At 41.0% G+C, this 19161-nt stretch overlaps 1 protein-coding gene across 3 annotated transcripts in view; it reads right to left on the reverse strand.

Moving 5' to 3' along the window:
• The window catches only part of CSE1L (chromosome segregation 1 like), a 106379-nt gene that overhangs the window by 18171 nt on the left and 69047 nt on the right, over positions 1–19161 (reverse strand). For all 3 annotated transcript variants that reach the window (XM_030213060.1, XM_030213058.1, XM_030213061.1), the window contains exons 21-22: positions 14887–14972; positions 13360–13441 (exon numbers count right to left, since the gene is read on the reverse strand). In XM_030213060.1, the coding sequence (XP_030068920.1) occupies positions 13360–13441; positions 14887–14972 (168 nt within the window). The remainder of the gene's footprint in view (positions 1–13359; positions 13442–14886; positions 14973–19161) is intronic.

Raw genomic sequence — 19161 nt, forward strand, 5'->3', positions numbered from 1 at the left:
GTATCGAAGACCATGGCTTGCCACAGAACTGCACAAGCCCCTCACCTGCATGTACCTGCACTGCTCTGACTCAACCCAGACTCTCAGCATTTCATTTACTTCACCTGACTCTCCCCTTAAATGTCTATGAGCCTAAGCCCAAAGAGGGACCTTCAACACAGCAGCCATGGAACAGACACCCCTAACACTTTTAAAGTGGGAGCCAGCCGCTCCCTAAGAATCTCTTTTACTGGGCTAGATACAGGAGAAGGCAGGAAGCTGGAAACCAAGAGGAATTGCAGTTCCGTGGGGCAACCTCTCACCTCTGCCACTGAAACTGGCACCCAGCTGTTGCCATTGGAAGAGATGCAACCCATGGGACCGAGCTCTAGCCATCCCATCCCAAGTGGGATAGGAAGAGTGCCCTCACATTCTGGGTAAGACCTTGGGAGTAGTCTCTCCCTGCAGTAAGACCTGTAGGCCCAAGCTTGGGGCAGAGATGGTTAATCAGCCCTCAAGCTTCAGCAGGGAAAAGGTTCATTAACTGATCCCTGGGAGTGCTCCTAGGCCCAGAGACTCTACCAGCAGATGCAGGTAGGCTCCTAGGAGTAAGGCCTTCTTCAATCATTGTACTCCACCAGCCCTTCTATACTATATGCTGTAGGCAGAGAAATACTTACCATGAGGTCACTGAAATGTCAGTGTTCTCTGTCTCTATCTGCTGGTCTGGGGATATAGTCCACTTGTTTGAGCTGGTATATGAGAATGATAAGGAAAGGAGGGCTTTTGTACAATCCAGCATATATAAAAGCATCTTCTGCTTAACTGGCATGAGGTGGTGGAAAATAAAACACGGGAAGGACAACAGTTTGAGGTGAAATTGAGACATAATCTTGGGGAGAATTTAAAATGGATAATAGGAAAGAACTGTGTATATGGCAGTTAAGTTACTAATGCCTGAAGTTCACCCACTCTTCTGAGACATAACCAGGAGGAACACAGTTTTCCAAACTAAATGTTTAAAGAAACTGTCAAGACATAGGTTCAAAAATAGATTTCATAAGACAGATATTATAAGGGAGGTTTAAGGTTTAGCAATCACCTCAAAATGAGAGACAGAGGATGTGTAGATAGGGATTTTGTGTATTGATTCACAGGTGTAACCGAGGATGTACTATTTAAGCCAGAATTCAATAAGTGAAGACAGATGGTACTGCACATGTTATAGAGTTAGCGCAGTGATTGAATTGAAACCACTTAAACTGATATGACCTTCATGTATAGGGTTTGCTGGATGCTAAGAGAATGTTTGACTTCCTGAGAAGCATAGGTAGGGTCTACAATTTTCTGTAGATTCTCCATGCCCTCAATGGCTGAAGAAGTTGAAGTATAAGAGATGGCCCTGATACTGTGTTGTCCTAGGAGAACAGGCTTAGAGTTGCAGAGAGAAGGCAAGGAAACAAAATCTGTCTAGGCTAACAAGAAGCAATGAGGATTAGTTGAGCTTAATTTTTCAGAATCTTCTGCAGAACAAGAAATCAAAAGGAATGGAAAAATACATAGAGAAGTTCCTGACTCCAGTTAGCTGGAAGACATCCTGATAGTGACTTTTCAGATCTGGACAAAACAGTTGGCTACATACTTGCATGGTCTGCTGTAATAATGAGGTCAAGAACTAAACCCCCAGCGCTAAAAAAAAAAACATTTATGAAAGGCGACACCATTTGTGAAGTTTAATTGACAACTGAGAGAATTTGCTATCTAGTTGTGTTGCCCTGGAACACAAGCAGCTCGAATTAGTGGTGACATTGAGGTGGATGTCAAACCTCAAGGGCATCCTGACTAGGATTAAAATGGTCCTTACATATCAGATCCCGGTGACAAGAACAGGACATTTGAAAAGCAGAGAAGAGGTCGAGTACAGAGACTAGCTGTGATTGAAACTCCAGATGGAGCAGGAATAGCAGCATAGGTTATGTAAGGTTGGCACTGAAGAGGGAGCACTTTGAAAATTGCCAATATCTTGCATAAATTCCTGGAAAAGTTAGAGAAATGCTCCTTGTTAAGTTCATAACTACAAAATCATTGCCAAACTGGGACAGACCAAAGGTCCATCAAGCCCAGCATCCTGTTTCCAACAGTGGCCAATCCAGGTCACAAATACCTGGCAAGATCCCAAAAAAGTACAACACATTTTATGCTGCTTATCTCAGAAATAAGCAGTGGAATTTCCCCAAGTCCATTTTAATAATGGTCTATGGACTCTTCCTTTAGGAAGCCGTCCAAACTTTTTTAAAACCCCGCTAAGCTAACCGCTTTTACCACATGGCAACGAAAATTTAGGCATGGCTGGAGGTGGAAGTCCTTAAGTAGATTTAAAAAAAACACATTTAGGTTTTTCTTTAGCCTTCCTAGATGCCTTGGAATAAGAATGAAAAAAAAAAAATTAGAATGAGCAGGTCCATGGTCTTCTTGGGTCTATAGGCAGCCAACAGGAGACATACAGTTTAACCACGAGCAGGAACCTCTGCAGAAGGTTAGACTGTGGGGTCCTTGCACTTTTCCAGAGTAAATATTTGATTCACTTTTACCCATTCTACACCACTCAGGATTTTGTAGACCTCAATCATCTCTCCTCAGCTGTCTCTTTTCCAAGCTCAAGAGCGCTAATCTCTTTAGCCTTTCCTCATATGAAAGGAGTTCCATCCCTTTTATCATTTTGGTCACACTTTTTTTTGAACCTTTTCTAATTCCGCTATATCTTTTTTGAGATACAGCGACCAGAATTGAAATCAATATTCAAGGTGAGATCACACCATGGAGAGATACAGAGACATTATAATCTTCTTTACCATTCCTTTCCTAATAATTCCTAGCATCCTGTTTGCTTTTTTTAGCAGCTGCCACACACTGGGCAAAGATTTTAGCAGCTGCCACACACTGGGCAAAGATTTTAGCATGCAAATTTGGAATGCATTGCCGAAATCCATAAAAATAACACACGACACAGTGACCTTCCATAAACTTTTGAAAACTTATTTAGTTAAGAAAGCATACAACAACAACTTATCCTAAATGCAGATTAACAAAATGCAACTATATAACATGTATTTTCTCTCTCAATTGTTTTTTGCTAATTATCTTGATTTCCAGTCTAATGATCCTAATTGTTCAAGCTACTTTTGTCATGAATGAAGTTTAACCTATTACCTTTAGTTCTTATCCTAGGACGAACTTTCCTCCTGTAACCTAACTTAATCTGTCCCTCTACCTCAACTATGTATTTCTCCTATCCGGAACTGGTAATCACCACTTACGGAACTATGTAAGCCACATTGAGCCTGCAAATAGGTGGGAAAATGTGGGATACAAATGTTATAAATAAATAAATTATATTAGGCAGTAACTTTTTTACTTTCACTTAAGTAAATGTTTTAATGCATTTCTTCAATGTATTTTTACTTTTGCTTAAGTAATAAAATATACATTTATTTTTAACTTTTAAGTACTTTGACCTGATACTAACACTGGTTTCTCTGCATCGCCCCCCTTGAAAACCCATTTCTGGTACAAGCACATCTCTTACATCTTCTTCTGTAAAGACCAAAGCAAAGAATTCAGTCTCTCTACTATGACCTTGTCCTCCACGAGTGCCCCTTTTGCTCCTTCATGATCTAATAGTCCCACAGATTCCCTCACAGGTTTCTCCTTCTGATAACCTGAAAAAGTTGTTACTGTGAGTTTTTGCCTCTGTGGCAAGTTTCTCTTCATATTTTCTTTTAGACTTCATCAATGCTTTGCATATAACTTGCTAGTGCTTATTTTGCTTCTTATTTTCTTCATCTGGATCCTTTTCCCATTGTTTAAAGGATGTTCTTTTGGCTCTAATAGCCTCTTTGACCTCACCTTTTAATCATGCTACCTATTTACTCTTCTTTCCATCTTTGTAAATACGTGGAATACATCTGGTCTGGGCTTCCCAAGATGGTATTTTTAAACAGTCCCCCAAAAGTGTCAACACTGGGCCTGAAGGGAAGTTGAAGCTGGCATGTCAAGCCACTTTAAAAATAAATAAATAAATAAAAACAAAGAAAAATCCTAAAGAGGCAAGTTTGCATCAAACAAAGGCTTGAGAGAATTCATAATAATTTGAGAGGAGTTTTTCTTTTTGCAAATCTTGTCAGAGAGAGGGAATGCAGCATCCATTGAGGAGCACAGAAAAACATTAGACTGACAATCGATATATTGAATGTGGGAGGATTTGTGCATGTTCAGAAGCCAAAAAGCTTCTTTTCAGCTGGAGGAAAGCTCTGGCAGACATCAGAATGCCTGCATTGGACCTGCTTGTTTGCAGAGAATAAAACATATTAGACTTAACAGAAAATATATCATATGCTAAATACTCGTTTAGCAAGTCTATTTCTTAAGCTATGAGACACACAGACTGCCACAAAGGGGAAGAAAATTAAAAGGACTAGATTTCAGTACCTAGGTTAGGGGCCCCTTTACTAAGGTGCACCAAAAAATGGGTTGCACTAGTGTAGGCGCGTGTTTTGGGCACGCACAAATCCATTTTTTAGTGTGCCTGTAAAAAAGGCCTTTTAAAATCTTTTTGCCAAAAATGGACCTGAGGCAAAGTAAAAACTGGCGCGCATCCATTTTGGGTCTGAGACCTTACCGCCAGCCATTGACTTAGCGGTAACATGTTATGCATTAACTGTGCAGTAATCATCTACACGCGTAGAATGATGATTACCGCCCGGTTTCTGCTGTGCACCAGAAAATAAAAATTATTTTCTGGTGCACGTAATGGACGCACATAGTGCAAGGGCCACGCGGCAACTCCAAATTGACACGTTAGGTGCATAGTAAAAGGGCTCCTTAGACTGGAAATTACCTGGTTATGAAGGCACATAAGATGTTGTTGAACAAAAGCATAAAAATGTTGAATAAAAGTATTAAAAATTGAAGTGGAATGCTTCAAAGAACAGCAGAGCTAGCTGGTTCAACACTAAATCTCCTGGGACATGATGGGGCCCACATCCATCAGCCAAAGGCAGGCTCCAGAAAGTCTGTGGGCTAAATAGGGGGGTAATAGAAAGCAGATGTTCTGCACATGATTAACAGTTTGTGGTATTCAGAGACTTGCACAGGAATGTTGTATGAGAGAATTAGTCAGAGGCCCGGTATAAAACTAGAGGGAACAAAGAAATAAGTAAGCATTTTGAATTTCTCTTTGTCTGTCTATAGCATTGCTTTAAGCACTCTGATTTCTCTCTCTGCTGTACATTGCTTTGTTTTTAAGCATTCATTCTGACTCCTTAGCTTTAAGCATGCTAATATCTTTGCTGTATATTGCTTGTGTAGATATGATTTGAGTACAGAAATGCTTCCTGACTATCCCAATTAAGGGTAATCAGTAGAATTGTAAATAAACTGTTATATTAAATATGAAATTCGTCTAGTCTTCTCTTCAAAGTGGCGAGCCAGCCAGGAGTACAATTAGGCCGCACACGGAAAAGAGAAGGCGAGACGAATAACAAATTAAGTGTTTGTTGTTAACGAAGTTTTTTACAGGATTTTGAGAGAGCAAGCGTTGTTTACGCCTGATTACTGTGCTCCACTGATGTGGGATTGATCAAACTACTGACGTGGACATACAGGTGACAACTCCTGGGCTTGCTAAAAAGAGAAATAAGAAGACGCGTAAGTAAGCTTACATTGTGGACTTATTAGTAGTATATTTGTTTAGCTTTGTAGTTTTCTGTTTTGTATATTTTCTTGGTTTAGGTGCAGTAGTATATTTTTGTAGGTTGTGGCTTTATAGGAGAAATTGTAATAGTCAGAATAAAATGAAAGGAAAAGGGGCAGATAAGAAAGAAAAGCCTCCTGTATATGCTATGTATTTAGATTTAGATAGTTCAAAAAAATGCACCCCTTTGCAGCATGTCATAGAATTATTCCCATTAGAAAAAAAACAGATTGAAAAAATACATGAGAAATGGGTTAAATATGAAGGAAAAGATTCTGTTTTGAGCTGGTCTCAGGATGGATCATTTGATCGTCCAAAATTATTCTCTCTCCTGAGCTATTTACAAGAAAATAAAAATAAAACTAGGCAGAAGAAAAGCTTAGAGAAGCATCTTACAATTTGGAATTTATTTTCTGTAGCAGCAGATCTCTTTCATGCTGATGTAGATAGGATACAAAAAGAGGCAGAAAGAAATAATCCCCCGTCATATGAATCTAGCAGGGACACGTTGTGCCCCCTAAGGGCGACTGATAAAATGAAGGAATTAAAGTCAAAGCGCTCTGTGCCATGCGCTGGGTATTCGGCTCTTGATGACCCCCCCAGTGAGTCAGAAAGTGAAAAGGGAGGGGATAATGAGGACAGTGATGTGGGGACTAGGGAACAGAAAAAGGAAAAAAAACGGGTGAGACAGAAAGAAAAAGGAAAATCTAGTGCAGAATCAGGCACTTACCCTGATTTGAAAACCCTAATTACATCAGAACAATATGATCTGGCAACACAATTTGAAATTGAGGGACGGCTTCGGCTATGTACCGAGTCACCCCCTGAACCTTCCCTTAGAGTAGATCCTCAGACACCCACGTTTAAAATCAGGGAAACACCGCCCAAATTGACACCCAGACCGTCAAAGGCAATTTTTAAGGAAACCCATGTAGCTGCAGAACTTGTGAGATTGGATAAAACTAAATATGGGGCAGAATGGTGGGGAGTTACTAAGAACCTGTTGGAAGTTAAAGATCTCCTTTTCCCCTGTGATAAGGGAGGACCTACCTCACATGAGGACGTACAGAGTTTGACAAAAGTAATAAATAAATATTGCCCCAAGGCGGGAAGCCTGGGCTTTATTAAAGCAGGGCTGGAGTACTGGGACGATTGGTTTTACAAAATGAAACAGGCTGAAGAAGAGGTGGAAGAGGAAGGTAAACAGGAGATTTGCAGTGCTTTAGATAGTAGTGCTTTACACATGCCAGTTATGACGCGCTTGGACGCAGCTGGCAATCGAATACAACATTACAAACCATACACCCCCGTAGATGTTACAACTTTAGTTGCAAAAATTCCCAGTATAGTGAAAGGAGCTCGTATGTGGTTAGATGGGATAGAACAGGCAACTGCAGGGACTCAATTGACTATTGGAGATTTTAAAGCTTTATGTGCAGCATCGGGTATCAGTATTTCTCAACTGGCAGTGCAGTGTGGATATCAGCGTCTGCTGTTACATACTGCAGATGGGGATGTATATGCAGGGAATGTTAAGGCTGCTCTTTCTGCAGCTCTGCATGTAATGTATCCAACCCCGATTGATTTTTCAGCCATAACGGCAAATAAGTGGGACCCTAAAACTGATTTTTCGGCACATTTGACAAAATGTATAAATTTGTATAAGGCTCAAACAGGGCAAGATGCAGATGTGGATCATAATGTAGCAGTATTTTTACACCTATTTATGTCCACACTGCCTGATAATATGCGTAAGAATTTAGATGCTGTTATTGCCCTGTCCTCAAAGCCGTGGCCAGAAATAAGAGAGACATTGATGCATTTTAGTAATGTGCATCGTAAACTGATAGAGACCCCACAGAAAGAACAGGCTAAATTAACTTCTAAGTTAATGACTATGCAGTTAAAGGATTTGGAAAGCAAGGAACAGGATAGAAATAAAAAACAAGAAACAATTGTAACACCCTCTGCCTCACCTCCACAGGTCATTTACTATGTACAACCGGGATATAGCCGGCCGTACCAACCAAGGGGACGAGGTATGGTTAGAGGCAGGGGTAGAGGTCGAGGGATGCAAGGATCAGGACTATCACCTAATAGAAGGGCACATGTACAATGTTGGGGATGTCAGCAATTTGGTCACTATGCTTCAGAATGTTATCAGAATGCAGGAATGCCCCAAGTACAAATGCAGACACAGCAAGGATTGATGCCACAAGTAATAGGGATGCCTGTGAGTGCCCCGCAGACTGCAATACAGCAGCCAGCGATGCAATCACAGGGACCAAGAGCGGCAGTACAGAGACAGGGTACTGTAAATGCTTTTCCAACTTGGCAGAATATTCCAGATCAATGCTATTGACTGGAAGCAGACCAGTGTCAGGAGGAGGGAATGATTTTCAGATTAGACACAAGGGAACCCTTTATTACATTGACAATTGGAAAATATGGAACTCCTGTGAGATTTTTGATAGATACAGGGGCGAGTACTTCTGTGTTGTGTGCAAAACCACTAGGAGTTAAGCTTTCAAATCAGTATAGAACAACAGTGGGATTTACGGGGATAGAACAAAGAAAAAGGCTAACAGAACCGATTCTGGTGCGCTTGGAATGCCAACCGCACGGTTCAAGGGAGGCTGTGGTACCCTTCTTAGTGGCACCTGATTGCCCAGTAAATTTGTGTGGTAGAGACTTATTGTCTCAATTAGGATTGTGTTTAGATTTTGGAAATAAAGAAATACCAAGTTTGCTCACCATGGTTCAACAGTTGAATAATGAAAATAAAGTAAGGGTTATGGAAGAATTACCACAACATATTTGGAGTACAAGTGATTCACCATATGGACTAGCTGTAAATGCAAAACCCCATAAGATAGAATTAATAGAAGGGGCAAAGGGGCCGAAGCAAGACCCTTACCCCATACGACCTAAATTAGTATCCAAAACCCTGGAGCACATTGATAAATTATTGAAATGTGGTATTATTGAACCTTCAGTATCCCCGTATAATACCCCATTGTTTCCAGTCCCAAAAGGGGAAAACAATGTAAGGATAGTACATGATTTAAGAGAGCTAAATGAGGTTACAAAAAATCAATTTCCGATTTGTGCAAATCCTGCTACACTTTTGCACACCCAGAATATATATGCATATAACACTGTTATTGACTTGTCTAATGCATTCTTTTCAATACCTCTTCACCCAGAGTCTAGGGATTTGACGTCATTTATAGTACAGAATGAGGCATACAGGTGGACTAGGATGCCTCAAGGCTTTACTGATAGTCCATCGGTATTCTCAAAACAACTAATGATGGATTTAAAGGATTTCAGGAGTCAATTGCCTGACACGGTGTCATTGTTTGTCTATGTAGATGATATTCTACTGTCTGCTGAGACTGAAGCAGAATGCCTAGAATGGACTAGAAAATTATTTTTGTTATTAGGAGAGCTAGGATATAAATGTAACAAGGAGAAATGTATTGTAGCTCAGTCTACTGTCACCTTTTTAGGACAAAATGTTTCAGCAGAACATAAGGTCATTATACCGGAAGTTATATCTATTTTAAATGAGACTCCGGTACCGCAAACAGTTACCCAGTTACGTGCTGTTTTGGGAATGTTAAATTACTGCAGACAATGGATACCAAATTATACACAAAAAGTAATGAGACTTTATAAACATTTGAAACTGCCCGCAGCCACACCAAAGAATACACTAATTGTATTGGAAGAACAGGATAAGATGGTATTGGCTAAGATTGTGAGGGATTTATTATCCCCAGGACCATTAGCAGTAATAGATATCCAATCACCTGTGCATCTATGGGTAAAAGACATGGGAAACAGTTGGGCAGCTATGATTAATCAAAATAATGAAGTAAATGCACCAGTAGCTTTTTTGTCAGGCTCTTTTAATCATGTGGAAAAGGGAATGAAAGAGGTACCAAAGTTACTGACAGCTATAGTGGCTGCAGTAGGTAAATGGAGAGCACAAATGCCTTTTGTTCCTATTGTAATACATACCAACCACACGATTAAAACGCTGTTGAGCCCTAGCCAGACGGCATTGACAGCCACTAGATTTGGAAAATATCAAGCAGTACTTTTAGGACAAGATATAAGAATAATACCATTAACTAAAGAACAGAGAAATAAAATAGATCTGCTTTTTCCTGTCAATTTGGAGGGTGAGATTGATACTATAGAAATTCCTACATTTCACTGTCTTACTTTTGAACCCTTATCTGATGGATTAATATGGTTTACAGATGGAGCTTGTGAAAGGACTGTTGCAGGCTTTGCCTGCGTGCAGGTAGATGAGAATCTAAGAAAGATAATGCAAGTACAATATAAAACCCCTCCTGATCATACTGCACAGCATGCTGAACTTTTAGCCGTTATTACGGCCTTACAACACACTGATATGACTCAAAATGTCACTATATATACTGATAGTGGTTATGTTGCAAGTTCACTACAGTATCATATATTAAAATGGCAGCGTAGGGGGATGATAACCAGTGCAGGTAAAAATTTACAACATTACACATATTGGAAATTGCTGTTTGAAATTTTGGCAAGAAGGGAACGTGAAGGTAGAAAAACTGCAGTTGTGTGGACCCCGGCCCACACTGAAAAGCCAACTTTTGAGGCACTAGGTAATGCAATGGCTGATGCAGCAGCAACGGAGGTGGTTAAGCAAAGTGAAAAGATTTTGTATAATACTAGACAGACACAGGAAGGGCCACTTACGAATGTAGATAAGATTGAAATGTGGCAGCCAGAGGGACAGGAAAGTGAAAAATGGTTGAAGAGAGGATGTATGAAGTTGGGAAGTGAATGGTTTAATGAGGAAGAAGGATTACCTTGCATGCCAATGAGCCAGGCGATTAAGGTATTGGCTGAGTGGCATGCAACCATGCATTGGAATAAAGATACAATGAAACAACAGTTTGAGCAAAGATTTTGGACTTTAAAAATTGATAACTTGATTCAACAGGTTGTGCAGAATTGCATGGTATGTAATATTAACATACCTAAACGAGGTCCTAAAATATCACCTGGGACACTTCCAATACCAGAAGGCCCAGCAAAAGAATGGTATATTGACTTCACTGATATGATTATTCCAGTGCAGGGAAAAAGGTATTTGTTAGTTTGGGTGGATGCTTTTTCAAGGTGGGTAGAAGCATTTCCATGTAAAAGGGAGACAGCACATGAAGTGGTACAATGCCTGGTAACTCATATTATGCCAAGACATGGGTGTCCATCTAGAATAATTTCTGATAACGGGACACATTTTAATAACAGTGTTTTGAAAGAAATGGCAACGATTATGGGTTTAACACACAGAAAGGTATCAGTGTATCGCCCCACCTCCAATGGTTTGGTGGAACGCTACAATGGCATTTTAAAAACAAAATTGAGAGTCTTACTAAAATCTCTCAATAAAGAAATGGTGGGAAAATTATATACCTGGCTTGATTTGTTACCATTAGCTTTGATGGTTATAAGGGCCCAACCTAATGGGCGTACTAAATTGACCCCATTCCAAATTCAGACAGGACGTCATTTCTTCCCGATGCAGACAGCAAGTACTGATAATACAACTCAGTACTGGCAAAAATTACAACCAATGCTAAATTTGACCAGTGACATGATTCGTACAAATGTATCACATCAGGTAGGGAATAATGATGTTTGTGCTTTTAAAGTAGGTGACCTAGTACTGCGAAAGAACTTTACACATAAAACATGGAAGGATCCTGTGTATGTAGGGCCTTTTGCTATCACGGCCCTTACTCAGACCTCTGCCCGTCTGGAAGGTCATACTTCTTGGATACATTTAGCAGATATTCGACGAATTAATAACATTGAAATGGACAAAGAATAAACAAACATCATGTCCCTAAACATGATGGTATTGGACTGTTGTTGTTTGTTAATGGACAATGAACACATATGATAATAGACTTGTTGCAGCGGCCAAGATGTTGAATTTGACTGAGTGTATCATATGTGCACATATCCTTGTCCTTGCCAACTATGATATATGGGACTACAATGATAAAACCATGACTGTGATCCTAATAATACCTGTGTAAGAGATGATGAAAACCTTCATTGGACAAATGAGACTATTTATAAGCAAGCCTTGCTTATGGACAAGTACCCACAGACATCATGTTGGTGTCTGATTAATAGTATGACAACTGAACACATTCCCCCGATAAAGTGCACTTACACGCAGAATGTTGTAACAACTGTTAATGAATGTTATGCTTTTAATTTGTGTAATTTTTAATGCCACATCAGCTAATGAAAAGTAAGAATGAATGACAGTGTACTTCCCTTTGATGAAGCTCACTGTCCTATAAATTATATACCTCAAGAAATATGTACCCTAGTACAATTGAATCTGTTTAATGTTGTATAACATGTATTAGCATGTTTGCAAAAATGTGCCAGGATGCTTTTAAAATGATAACTGAAAAAGAATGAATAGAACTTTAATATGTCAGCCAAAAATATTGAAAAAGCGTGCAGAAACTGAATGCCACAAACAAGGGGGGAGGAGATTTAGAAGGGAGGTAAGGAAACAACAGACTGGAGCTGAAACAGATGTTTGAGGCCTGAAACAATTAGTCCTCAAAAGGGAGGATTTGTTGAACAAAAGCATAAAAATGTTGAATAAAAGTATTAAAAATTGAAGTGGAATGCTTCAAAGAACAGCAGAGCTAGCTGGTTCAACACTAAATCTCCTGGGACATGATGGGGCCCACATCCATCAGCCAAAGGCAGGCTCCAGAAAGTCTGTGGGCTAAATAGGGGGGTAATAGAAAGCAGATGTTCTGCACATGATTAACAGTTTGTGGTATTCAGAGACTTGCACAGGAATGTTGTATGAGAGAATTAGTCAGAGGCCCGGTATAAAACTAGAGGGAACAAAGAAATAAGTAAGCATTTTGAATTTCTCTTTGTCTGTCTATAGCATTGCTTTAAGCACTCTGATTTCTCTCTCTGCTGTACATTGCTTTGTTTTTAAGCATTCATTCTGACTCCTTAGCTTTAAGCATGCTAATATCTTTGCTGTATATTGCTTGTGTAGATATGATTTGAGTACAGAAATGCTTCCTGACTATCCCAATTAAGGGTAATCAGTAGAATTGTAAATAAACTGTTATATTAAATATGAAATTCGTCTAGTCTTCTCTTCAATGTCCACATCACTTACTGGCTAGCAGTGTGATATTGGAGAGAGGACTATAAAACTACATGAATAAAGTAACAACATTTCACATAAAAAGGGGATGGATAACTAAGAGGCTTAATTCTTGGGCTATGCTCCCTATTAAACTAAGCCAGTAACATGTAAGCTGTGTTAAAACTTGTACACATTACAGCTAATGTGCATGAATAAGGATTTGGTGTAGTACATAGAGGGAACAAAAAAAAACAAAAAACGTGCAAAACGTTGAATGGCAGGAGATACTTGACATCAAAGTTTTGGTCAGTAGGCTTCCTGGTGGATAGCTGACATTTGTAGAACAAGATTACAAGCATACAACCCCCCCCCCCCCCCCAAAGAATGTTAATTAAAACAACAACAAAAAAGAGATACTAACTTTGGCTGTATGCTGTCAAATATTTCCTGAAGGGCTATCGCTCCATATTTTATGCAGTACAAGTTAATAAATACTAAGAAACCTGTTTTAAAATAGAAATAAGATACACAAAACATTCGTAAGAGCATATTTAATGGTATACCATCACAGAAGAAAATGAACAGAAAAACTAAACGTGAACTTTAAACAGCAATATGAACATTTTATATAAAGCCACATTTTACCACACATTTCAAAAGAATGAACTAGCAATTAAAACCGGTTACTGAACACACTATCTCACCGGTTCTCTATGAAGAGTGTTATGGCACAGGAAATTCAGCAGCCAGTATAGGACAAGCAGAATTAATATGGGACTTTGTTCACAATAATTCAGAGGAATTTACAAGCAGCTCTAATATTTTTTAACAGCACTAAGTTATCAGTACAGGTATCACAATAGATTCTGTGTATGTTAAAAAATGCAGCTAAGTAGAGAGGATCAAACTTCCTTTCTAATACATAGCTATTTAATATTTTATTAAAAGGTAGTTGATGTAAGCTTAGAATTAGGAAGGGTACAAGGTGCATGTGACAAATTTTGGATCTGCTCCATGGGAAGAAGAAGATTAAGTGTTACACAAAAATCTGCTATTTACTGTTGTAACAATTTTCTTTTCAGTTATACTGTGGAGTAAATTCTATTATATTTAATATTAAAATGAAATTCATAATGCAATGGTAACCTAGCATGAAGGTTAAAAAAAAAAGTAAATGAGAATGCATCAGAAATAGCTACATATGTTACATTTCAAAAATATTATCCTGAATATTTAACATGCCTCTTGAACTCCTTCATTCACATCTCTACTTCAATTTAAAGCCAGAAATCTAACTTATTAATTCTTACAATCACTCTTCCTATATCCTAGTCTTCCATTTTAAACCTTGATCACTGCAGTACATAAACTTCCAGAGGCTAGCCTGGTGGCAGTGCTTTGTGCTGTCAAGTAAACGGCCCTTGGTGTGATCTGTGAATCAAATACTCTCTTCTCTGAATCACCTGGGAACAATGTAAAAACAACCTTTACAGCAGCTACTGAGCGTGTGGGAAAAAATCATGGTCACTGCTTAAATGTGATATCTGAATAGCCAGATTCAAGATCCACAATTGTAGGGTTCCAGAATACATACAGGTGGCATCACTCTAGGCCCAGGACCCTCACTGCAATAAACCAAAGTACATAGGTGAAAGATATAAAAGAGGAAAAATCCTGAATAGTTCCTGGCACTAAATAACACCAGCTCTGCTTCTGACTGAATTGGAAATATAAGGGAATAGGAAGAGAACTGCTGGGTCAAGTTTTTTTTCCCCTGAAACCTCCAATTTTTAATATATTTGGACTATATTGTATGTTTCTAGTTACTGCATTTGTAGATCACTAAAACAGCCTTTTTTGTAGCGGGGGGGGGGGGGGGGGGGGGGGGGGAGGGAAGCTACAGCAAGAACTTCCATCTTTGAGGGCCAGTAAAGCATATAAAACTTACTTTTGATGAACTTTGTTGTTTTAGAATTTTGTAGCCTTTGGAATAACAGAATGAATATTTGCTTCCTGTACTGGTCAACAGAATTTCTAGAAATAAAACAGCCTGGAATTATTAATTCTACAAAACTTTGAAGAGTACCATCAATATAATTAGTTTGTGGCCACACAGGTGAACATTCGTTTTTATTAAATAAAACCATAAAACAATTGCATGCTACAACTCTATACCCACAATCATCCAATTATTTTTGTCTCCATGAATTATTGCACAAAGGTTTTGAGTCTTAGCCCAGTGGTACTCTCTCTGTAACCTGTATAATGCACCCAACTCAGAAGTTTCCCAGATAATTTCTATTACCCAAAGTAGGACACCAAACCCTGGTCTCACTCAAGGCAGCACCTAGAGATCTGTGCTAATTATGGAGAAATTAGACATTACCTCAAAATTTGCTTTCTTTTAGTCCCTCCAGACCGGCCCAGAATGTGACTGATGGGTTGTACATGCCATCCAACAGGTAGAGACTGAGAAACTGTGACTCCAGAGAGAGCGTCAATAAGAGCCCTTGCAAGCTAGAGAAAGATCCAGTAAGTCTCCAGCAGGTGAAAGGTGGTGAGCCCTTCAGTCTCATTTCTTACTCTTTTCTATTTCCTTCTGTAATTCTCTTGGATTTTACTTTATCCTTTAGTTTGGTATTTTAGCTTTTCTTCTGTGCATCTGGTTAAATTTTTTTTTTTAAAGAAAAGCCTGTTAGAGGAGGCAGAGGCCCGGTGGGGGTCTCTTTGTGCCTCAGGGGTGTCAAATTTGGGTGGCCAGGTCTCTCCCCCTACGTTTCAGAAATCTCTTGACATCCAAACATTTCAAGCGACGTTGTTCCTCTGTTCCAGAGGAAGAACCCTAGCACAGGCAACACTACTGGCTGAGATAAATGGATCCTGGACATCCTTCAGGGCAGTACAGCCATCTAAGGGAACCATATTCCATTTGGTGACCACCGAGGCTACCACGTCAATAACTAGAGGCCGCAGGACCTCCTTATCGGAATCCAGGTCAGGATGAAGACTGACCATAGATCTAGCAGGACGAAAGGCAGAATCAGGAACCTCCCACTGCGCCTGAATGATGTCCTCATATCGATGCATAGGAAAAGTCTTACCTGGCCATCAAATACCCTTCATCAGTAAATAGACTTTCCTGACCTCTGCCGCAGAAGTCTCCTGCTCCTCAAAACACAAGGTAGTGGAAACCAAACAAATGAGTTCCTGAAGGTCCTCTTTATGAAAAATTCTCACCACCGAGCGGTCCTTCCCCAGAGGGAGAGTCTCCACTCCAGCATCAGCCTGAACCAAATCCTCAGGTGGCTGTCCCTCAGAAAACATTTCTGGCTCTTCCAGGAATGGCATCCCCTGGTCAGGCTAAGACAAGTCCTCCTCTGAGCCACTTTGCAGACACTAATTGGTCCTACTGAGGCCTCTTAACAGTATCTTCCACAGGATTAGCTTTGTGGAGTAAAAGGTAAAATTATGTCTTACCTGATAATTTTCTTTCCATTAGTCCTTCAGATCAATCCAGACACTTGTGGGTTATGCCCCTCCTCCAGCAGGTTAGATAGAGAGAACTGAAGTTTCCCTCTAGAGGGAATGTGCAGCCTGCCTAACTTCAGTATACATGATACCAAAGCAGTAGAAACAAGCAAATACAGTTTCCTGCCTCTAAAACAGCAGCATAATCCGGAATAAAACTCCTTGCTGCAAACAAGTAACAGAATGAATAGGAAATGGAAACTAAAAACCTAGTAACCGTTCAACAAAAGAAACAAGAACATGAACAGAACTAACTGAGTAGCTGAAATATCTGAAATCATGCGTTCACCTTACAGGGAGGGACTCTGGATTGATCTGAAGGACTAATGGAAAGAAAATTATCAGGTAAGACAATTTTACCTTCCATAGCGTCCCTTCAGATCAATCCAGAGACTTGTGGGATGTACCAAAGCAATCCTCAGCCAGGGTGGGACCGCACTACACCGGCCGCCAACACCAAAGCTCCAAAGACCGTGTCTGCCCGCGCTGCTACGTCAATCCGATAATGTCTTGAAAAAGTATGTAGCGACGACCAGGTCGCCGTTTTCGAGATATCGTCCCACGTCACCAGACGAGATTCTGCCCACGATGTCGCCTGAGATCTTGTGGAATGTGCCTTAATGCTGATCGGAGAAGGCTTCCCCATCAACAGATAAGCCGATGAAATCAGTTCCTTAAGCCATCTAGCAATGGTCGCCTTAGAGGCCATGTTGCCCTTCTTTTCTCCCGCAAACAAAACAAAGAGATCTGATTTTCTAAATGAATTAGTTACCTCCAGATAAGCGCACAACGCTCTCCGAACGTCCAAACAATGTAGAGCCCGAAAATCCTCCGGGTAATCTTCCCGCTTGAACGACGGTAAAACCACCTCCTGGTTAAGATGAAAACGTGTAACCACCTTAGGCAGAAAAGAAGGAACTGGCAGAACCGAAACCCCTGCCTCTGAAAAACGAAGAAAGGGATCCCGGCAAGAAAGTGCCTGAAGCTCCGAAATCCTCCTAGCCGATGCCATGGCTACAAGAAAGACCGTCTTCAGCGTAATATCCTTCAATGACGACTTCCTGAGAGGTTCAAACGGAGGCCGTTGTAAAGCCCGCAGAACCAAGTTCAAATTCCATGTCGGCACTAGTGGAGCTCGAGGGGGCCAAAAGCGACCAACTCCCTTCAAAAAAACGCGTCACGTCTGGATGAGAGGCCAAAGAGTGCTTCCCCAAGCGACCCCTAAAGCAGGCTAACGCCGCCACCTGCACTTTCAGAGTGTTAAGAGACAATTCTTTTTCCATCCCCTGCTGTAAAAAGGCCAAAATGGAAGACAAGGGAGCCGAATGAGGAGAAACTCCAGCCGCGTTACACCAGGAAACAAAAGTTCTCCAAACTCTCGCATACGCTGTAGAAATTGACCGCTTACGTGCATGCAACATGGTAGAAATAACGTCTTCCGGGTAACCCTTACGTCTCAGTCGCGACCTTTCAATAGCCAGGCCGTAAGCTGAAATTGAGCGGAATCCTGTTTGATTACTGGGCCCTGCGAGAGCAGATCCGCCTGAGGGGCGAGATGGAATGGCTCGTCTATTAGAAGTCGAATCATATCCACATACCATGGACACCGTGGCCAATCCGGAGCCACTAGAATCACTGGACCAGGATGTCGCGCTATTTTGCCCACCGTCCGACCGATCATCGGCCACGGAGGAAAGATATAAAGAAGTTCCATCGGCCACTGTTGAAGCAAAGCATCTACACCCTCGGAACCGACCTCTCTGGCCCTGCTGAAAAACCGGACAACACTTGACTCTCCAGTTTGAAACAACGTTGATCCGGTAGAAATACTCTGCCCTGGGCGGTGTCTAGCCTCACCCCCAAATATTCCAAAGTCTGAGTCTGGACAAGATGGCTCTTTCGAAAATTTATTACCCAACCTAACGATTGTAACAGAGCTATCACCTGCTGAGTGGCTTGCACACTCTCTGCATAAGATGGGGCTCGAATCAACCAGTCGTCGAGATAAGGGTGAACCTGTAAGCCCTTGGTTCTTAAATAGGCCGCCACGACCACCATCACCTTGGAGAACATATGAGGAGCCGTAGCTAGTCCGAACGGCATGGCTCTGAACTGGAAATGCTGACCCAATATTGCGAACCGCAGAAATCTTTGATGAGGAGGCCAGATGGGAATATGCAAGTAAGCTTCCTTGAGATCGAGAGCTGTTAAAAACTCTCTGGGCTGAACCGCTGCCAACACCGATCGGAGGGTTTCCATGCGAAAATGCCGAATCCTTAGGGCTTTGTTGACCGCTTTGAGGTCCAATACAGGCCGAAAGGCTTCCTCTTTCTTTGGTACTACAAAGTAAATCGAGTAACGTCCCTGACACACCTCGTCTGCCGGCACAGGAACTACTGCCCCCAGACGAAGTAACTCTGCCAAGGTGTCCTTTACCGCCGCCGATTTTACTGCAGACTTGCACGGAGACTCTAAAAAGCTGTCTGCGAGAGGCCGCGCAAATTCGAGTTTGTACCCCTCTCGTATAACGCTCAGCACCCATTCGTCTGAAGTTACCCTGGCCCATTCCTCTCCAAAGTCGGACAGCCGCCCTCCTATGGGCGGAGAGGACTGGACCAGGGCCCCATCATTGCGGACCTCTGGCCCCAGGCTGACCTCTTGGAGCTGCGTGCGGAAGCTTACGGTCCTGATGAAA

Source organism: Microcaecilia unicolor, chromosome 8 (assembly GCF_901765095.1).
Source record: "Microcaecilia unicolor chromosome 8, aMicUni1.1, whole genome shotgun sequence".
Taxonomy (NCBI): Eukaryota; Metazoa; Chordata; class Amphibia; order Gymnophiona; family Siphonopidae; genus Microcaecilia; species Microcaecilia unicolor.